This window comes from Oenanthe melanoleuca, chromosome 18 (genome assembly GCF_029582105.1).
Source record: "Oenanthe melanoleuca isolate GR-GAL-2019-014 chromosome 18, OMel1.0, whole genome shotgun sequence".
NCBI classification, from domain to species: Eukaryota; Metazoa; Chordata; class Aves; order Passeriformes; family Muscicapidae; genus Oenanthe; species Oenanthe melanoleuca.
Genome location: NC_079351.1, coordinates 6975883 through 6982985, shown reverse-complemented (window position 1 = coordinate 6982985; position 7103 = coordinate 6975883). Strand labels below are relative to the sequence as shown.

The window sequence follows — 7103 nt, the reverse complement described above, 5'->3', positions numbered from 1 at the left end:
CAATAATACAAGTATATAACAACGGCTGGAAAGTGAACACAACGATTACCTGGGCGCGGGGAGTGCCCGCGGCTGTTTCTGGGCTGCAGCGGGTGGGTGCTGCTGCCCAGGGGCCGGGCTGCTGTGCTGCGAGTCCGCTGGGTTTCTTCTCTTCTCCTCCTCCTCCCCGAGTCAAGAACGGCTAAACTGCAGCTGAGGGAGCCCCTGCCCGCCCGCCCGGTCCCACTGGTGCCGGGAATCCGGCGGGCGCTGGCACGAGAGGGCGCTTCGCGTCCACAAATGCGATTTCAGCCGCGCACGCACAGAGAACAAATCAATAATTGATACCAGACATCCCCTGGTTGCTTCGAAACCCCAACAGTCAGTTACGTTCCAACACTCTTCCAGCAAACGAGCCTTGTATCACAGGCGTCCCAGTGTTGATTTTACAGGCCGGCAAACTGAAATCAACACACAGCCCACTTACACGAAAACTGCCAGAGACCAAAAAGAACTCAGAGTATCTATGCAAACTCCACCACAAAAGCAGGTACAGCAATGCTTTGGCTCCACTGTTATGAGCCTGGTTTTTTTCTCCTTGGCCAACTACAACTCTGCTTTAAGTTCCCTGCTCCAGGGGAGCCCCTTGGAGGGAACTCGAACCCCCTACTCCTGAGGGACTTAAACCTTGTTGGGTGACTCAAACCCCTCACTAATAACTCTGTGAGGGGATTCGTCAACAACTCCGAGATAAACAATTTAAATGATGCCTTGACTCACCCCAGGGATCTTGCCTTGAGCCCCTGAAGTCTGAGGCCGAGGTTCTCCCCGAGAATCCCTCGGTTCCGGCTGGAGATCTGTCGACTGCAGATCCGTCGAGGTTCAGAGGTGAGCTCCCCTCTGGGTGGCCAATAAGTGTCACCAAAATTCACCAAAAAGCAGGTAAAATAAAACCCCTTAACACCAGTGTAGTGTTAAGAAGTAATCACAGGCATGGGGAATAAGCTCCACCTGATGTGCACACCATTCACTACAAGTGGGTTGCTTATATACAGTCACTGAGTGTATATTATAATTGTGCATTATCATAAAACCTTCCCCCTGTTCCCAGGTTCAGTTTTTTCTATAATCTTGTTTTGGTTATAGCTGCATTCCTAAGGCAGATGTGTTCCCCTTATCTTCCTTCTGTCCTTGATGAGAAAGCAGCTCCTGCATACCCCGTTTTTTGCTAAAAGTACACAGACACAGGAGAAATTGGATTAACGCTTTTGGTACCAGTTCCACAACAGGATTGAGAGCACATCTCTGCACCTGCCAAGAATTTGAGCTGGAAGGGATAAAAGAAAGAGTGCAGAAGATGAGGAAGGGAGAAAGGCTTTGTGGAAAGAAGGACCAGCTAGGCTGTCCTGCATTACCAGCCTGATGGGCTTTGCCAAATAATGAACACCAAGGTTTTGAACAAATGACAAGTATTTATTTTATACTGAAGAAAAAGAAATTAAGATGTCAACACCACACCAAGAGTCAGAGACAATCCCCCAAACATTTGAACAGCAAAAACATTTCCAATACAATAAAGCAAAGGGAACAGCATTACATGTGGAATGATGATAGAGTGGTGGTTTAGCTGCTCCCTGTTTCCAGTCATATGCAGCAAGTGCTTTATCCTAACTGGATCTGCTTTATGCTAACTGGATCTTTTGGCCTCTTGGTTCCAGCTAAAGCACAAACTAAGACACCTGATAGTGCTCTTCAGCTTGTCAAAGAGCAGGATGTCAGCTCTGTTAAACAGCCCAGACTAAACAGCCTGTCTAATGCTGAGAAGCCTGGCTGATAACAGTAGCAAAGGGCTGACAGAGAAATGCCCGCCTTCCCTGGTGCCAGTAACTGCCACCAACAGGCCTGGGGATGCTCCAGTGCTGGAGACAGAAATCAGTGTGTGTCACCTTAAATCACTAGTGGAAGGACAAACCTCGGAGAGATGCTCTCTTCTCTATATTTCAGTGGTTTATGCTGAAAATTGCACATGACCTCTTCAAAACAGCTCTCCTGGCTGTAACCCAAACATTCCCCCAGCAACAGACTGAAAGTCTCTAAATGCCAAGAATGTCCCCTTTCAGGCTCCTGAGGAGAAGCAAGCCTCTGGGCTCCAGCCAGGCCCCTGCTAAGTGCCCCAGGCCACACCTGCAGTGCTACCTGGAGCTGCAAGAGCTTGGGGAGAGCTGTGTCCTCTCATCTGCAGTCTCTCCGCAGCACAGGTCGCTGCTCAGGGCTCCCAGAGTTTCTGCAGTGGAAGTACTGGTGGTTGAGGGCTGCTTTGGCTGAGATGCGCTTGCTGGGATCATACAGGAGCAATTGCTGCCAAGAGAAAAATCAGCAGATTTAGGATTTTAAAACTGGGTGATTGATTGTGTCTGCACACAGCTGGGCCCAGTTGCAGATGATGGTCCTGCCTTTCTCTTTTTCTGGGCTTCAGGAGTCACCCACAACTGAAGTTACCCTGGGGATTATGTTAGAAGAGTTCTTTGACTCGCAGTACAGAGGTTCCTAGAGGAACCTGCAATGACAGAGTAGGACTGAGCCCTATTCCATGACTTGGTGCTTCTGCAATGTCAGAGGTGAGCATTCAACCCAGAGCAGCTAACACACTTCCAGGTAATTAAATCTCAAATATCTATATTCCTTGCCCAGTTTGAAAACATGCTGTTTATCTCCAAGCCCTGTTCTGAGCCCTCACTCACCGTCAGTAAGTCTCTCCCATCTCGATCTAAGTTTGGAACAATGTCCTTCATCTCCTTCCTTGGCCACCGGGGAAAGCTGCCCTTGTAGTCAGGGAGCTGGGTCACCCCAGGCCAGGTCACCTCGGTGGGAGTGCCCAGGGTGCGAAAGATCTGGAAGAGCTGATCAATCTCAGAGTCCCCTGGAAACAGGGCCTTCCTGGTCATCTGGAGGAGGAAAAGAAAAAGCCAGTTCCCACCTTTCCATCAGCTGTGTGCCCTATTTCCTGCTGTAAGCAATCCTCTGTCCCAGCAGCTGCAAACTGCACAGACCAAGGCAGTTACAGTGCAGTGATTCTGCCAGGAAGTGACTGGGAATATCAGAGGTGTCTGTTTGTTCCCACTCTTGGCTAGCTCCCTCCTGCCTGCTCTGCAGCTCAGAGACTTTGTGAATGAGGAAAAGTGCTATTACACTGCAGGGCTAACGAGAACTCTTCCAAGGGGAGTATGGACCCCAGGAGATCCATTCTGCCATGCCATGAGAGTGCTTGTTCTCTGCAGCCCACCATGGGGACATCTGGAAGAGTCATCTCCTCCCAGGGTCAAAATGCTGCAGCAATAAGGCTGAAGTTACCCCTTTTGCAAAGAGAGGCATCATGTTCCAATGTACCTGGAACTGCAGCCTTCTGCCAGGCCCCCAGGGTGGTAGATTTCCTTCTGAGATAAGGACCAGCTAACCCTTAGGGTGGACATTCCATAAAGCATACCCCAGGACAGGGTGGGATCACAGTATCCTAGATGTTCTGTATCTCATCCCTCCTTCCCACTGCAGCTGCCTCCTCTGGCTCATGAAATAGCTTATTTAAACCCATCCTACCATTTCTGCAAAGATGCAGCCGATGCTCCAGATATCCACAGGGGTCGAGTAGTATCGGCATCCCAGCAGTATTTCAGGGGCTCGGTACCACAGAGTCACCACCTGGAAAAGAACCAATGAACAGGCTGTGTCTGGTTTCCCTGGATGAAACCAGAGGCACAGGACCCTCCCTCCTCAGCTGTAATGCAGTGACTGTACAAATCAGAGTGTGCTAAGGCCTTGCTGAATTTACAGACACTTTAGTGCCTGCAAGATTGGGATTAACAGAACATTCTTCAACAATATTCTCTAGAACAATTAGATGTACACTGTGAAGAGAAGGTGGGAGCCCAGGCTCTGATAGAGACAGTCAGCACACCTTGTGGGGACATGGAGGTCCCTTAGCTGCAGGTGAGATTCAGAGCACATTCCTGGCATGGCTGTGCCTCTGTTATGGGTGAGCAATTTGTGCTGCTGCTGCTGCTGCTGTTCACCCACTCTGGGTTGTGTACCCCACTCAGGGAGCCTGGACACTACCTCATGAGTGTATGTGCGTAGAGGGACCCCGAAAGCTCTTGCCAGTCCAAAATCAGCCAGCTTGATTGCTCCTGCTTCGTTAATGAGCAAGTTCTGCGGCTTCAAGTCCCTGTGGATGACTCTGTGCGAGTGGCAGAAGCTCACACCCTGCAGCAGCTGGAAAAGGTAGTTCTAAGGAGAGAAGAGATTTCAGATAAGGCTGTGATGAAAACACTTTGAACCCTGCATTGTGTGAACCAACGCACTTTGGATCACTTGAATCTGAATTGGAAGAAAGCCCTTGTTACAGTGCAACATCAGGCCTATGGGCCACTACTCAGAGATACACACAAACTGCTGCCACGCCCCGTGGGGACAGAGAGACAATAATCCAGGCACTGTCAGTCCCTTCCACCCACCCATTACTGTCTACAAAGGCAATTAGCAACAGATGCCTCCTTTGTTCTGCAGTGAGATGGGCTGGAGAGCCTGGAAATAGAAAGGAAATAAACGTTTCTGAGGAATAGTGCCATGGGGGCTTCCCAGCTGATATGTTTGAGGTCTGGGTGACTGGGGAATCATTTCCAGGCCCAGTCTGAGCAGCTCTGAGATGGCTCTGCCCAGCAGAAGGCAGCAGGGACATGCTGTCCACCCTGCCTGTTGGCATTGCTTCCACACTGTACCTTGACCAAGCTTAAAGGAAGCTCTCCAGCTTGGCATGAGTCCATGTACTTCTTCAGGTCCTGATTCAGATATTCAAACACCATATAGAGCTTCTTCTGGCTGTGTATGACATCCAGGAGCCTGTAAAAGAAGTACAAGCTCTCCCTTCAGTATCTGCTCCAGACCTCTGCAAATTCCCAAACATCCCTCCTCCCACACATGCCTCTGCTCTGTTGGTCCGTTGGAGAAGAGAGGGGCAGTGTAAGGGCAGAATCTAGTATGGGGCAGCAGCAGTGTGTTGCTGAAGTGGCAGACCCATGAGGTATTGCTGAAAGCCAGGGAAGTGCAAGGGATTCCTGCATTTTCCTGTGTATTTTGGCCCTGCCTATGCAGTTGGGGAAGGACAGAAAACCCCCATGCTGTCTGCTACTGGAGCAGGAGCTCATGGGTGAGCTGGGGGGAGGGCACATCCAGGTCTTACCTGACTATGTTAGGGTGCTTCAGCTCCTTCAGCAGCGAGATTTCTCGGATCGCAGTGCTGGGGACACCCTCTGACTCCCTGTGGCAGAGACAGGCTGTACTGCACCCCATAATCCAGGGGGATCCCACAGCCCAATGGGGCTCTGTGTCCCTTCCTTCTTCCACTGCTCCCCAAGGGAGCATTTGAGTTTGGGGTGCAGCAGTGGCTGGGGTGGGCTGGGGTGAGGAAAGGGAAATGGAGGTGTAGGCAAGGAGAGGGAGGGGATGACCTAGACATGGAAGCTGTGGGGTAGAGCTTGTTTGGAAGCACCTAAGGGTGCATTTAGAGAAGCAATAATGTATTAAATACCTAGCTCTTTCTTTTTGGAGGTGGGGGAACATGAAAGCTCCTCACCCTCCTCACCCCTCAGGCAGCCACCTCCCCCACTCTGAGGGCCTACCATGTGGGGTGCATATATTGGCTCCTAGTCCATGCAGACACCCCTCACTGTGCACACTGCACCCAGGGGATCAGCAGTAAGATTTTACCTACTCAGTCCCACCCTGGAGGGCCAAGGCTGACCCTGCCCGACCCCCCAGCACAGCCCTGAGGGAGACACTACCTCACAGCATGGCAGCTGCCTCCCCCTGCCCTGTGCCATGGACCCGGGGCCAAGTGGTGCCAGGCCAGGCCCTAAACACTTGCACTCAAAGATTTTGAGCTGCTGGCTCAGCAATGGGTTAAACCAGCCCTTTTTTCCCCTCATGTCAGGCTTTTTTGTGCCTTTCACACCATACTGGGCACGGGCCTGGCACCATGGCAGGCCCAGGGCTTTGCCCCACTCACGCATCCAGGCGAATCTTCTTGAGGGCCACCAGCTGCCCCGTGCGCTTGTTGCGAGCCTTGTACACCACACCATAGGTGCCCTCCCCAATCTTCTCCACCTTCTGGAAGGAAGCCTGGATGGCCTCCATGGGGCTGCCTTGGCCTGGTGACACCAGCAGGGGCAGCTGGCACCGCGCTCTGAGGGGAGCAAAAAAGGCGGGAAATGAAAAGGTGAATGTGGGGCAAGTGTTGGAGCCCTCAGGTGTTCCCTGAGGTGCTGCCGGGGTCTGGGTCCCACCTTGCTGCTCCCTCAGCCTTGAGGGACCCTCAGGGCCCTGCCTGGGGCAGCTGTGAGGGGACACGGCGGCCTGGTGGGGTCAGGGGTGGCCGGGGAGGTTCAGCTGGACAGAGCCACACAGGAGCCACCAGGGCTGGTTGTTCTGTTGCCCAGGTTGTGCAGTGTGCTGGCTACAGCCAGAAATTGAGGAAAATGGATGTAAAGAGGCACTTTGGGGCCTGGGGAAGAGCAGCATGAACTGCACAGGGCCAGCGGAAGCTCTCACACTCCATCTGCACAGTCCTGGGCATTGGTGGAGTAATTGGGTTCATAATTATGGTTCTCTAGGACATACTGAGGGCAAACACCCAGCAGAAACCTTTCTTCTTCTTTTTTTCCCCACCCCTTTTATTTTGTCTTGCACAATTGTCCCTTGAACCTCCCCACCATGGGCTGTGCTGTTCGGTCAGCCTTTCAGGAGATGTCCTTGAGGTGGAATTAATCATTGACTTGACAGCTGACAGAAGACAAGATTAAAATAATCTTATGTATTGTGGCACCAGGAAAAGCAGAGGCAAAGGGAATTTCATCTGGAGGACTTGGGGGCTCCATGTCTCTGGGTGGGCATGGACATTGCAGCTGCGTGGCTCCACAGGGAAGACAACAACTTTTAGGTGATCTAAAAAAGGGTTGATTTAACCCGTTGCTGAGCCAGCAGCTCAAAATCTTTGAGTGCAAGCAGAAAAGGCTGGAGATGGCTGCATTCCCCTGCAAACCACAAGCATGGCTCACTCCAGACTTGGGGATTTC

General features: G+C 51.7%; 1 protein-coding gene across 1 annotated transcript; it reads right to left on the bottom strand.

The window, feature by feature from the left end:
• Nucleotides 1-1435: 1435 nt before the first annotated feature.
• CDK3 (cyclin dependent kinase 3) lies at nt 1436-7026 on the bottom strand. The gene is made up of 8 exons (XM_056505850.1): nt 6315-7026; nt 6038-6214; nt 5213-5290; nt 4752-4872; nt 4090-4260; nt 3574-3675; nt 2721-2924; nt 1436-2337 (listed from the first exon to the last, which is right to left on the bottom strand). Exons 2-8 carry the CDS (start codon nt 6163-6165, stop codon nt 2212-2214), a joined length of 930 nt encoding a protein of 309 aa, XP_056361825.1. The 5' UTR covers nt 6166-6214; nt 6315-7026; the 3' UTR covers nt 1436-2211.
• Between the last annotated feature and the right edge of the window lie 77 nt (nt 7027-7103).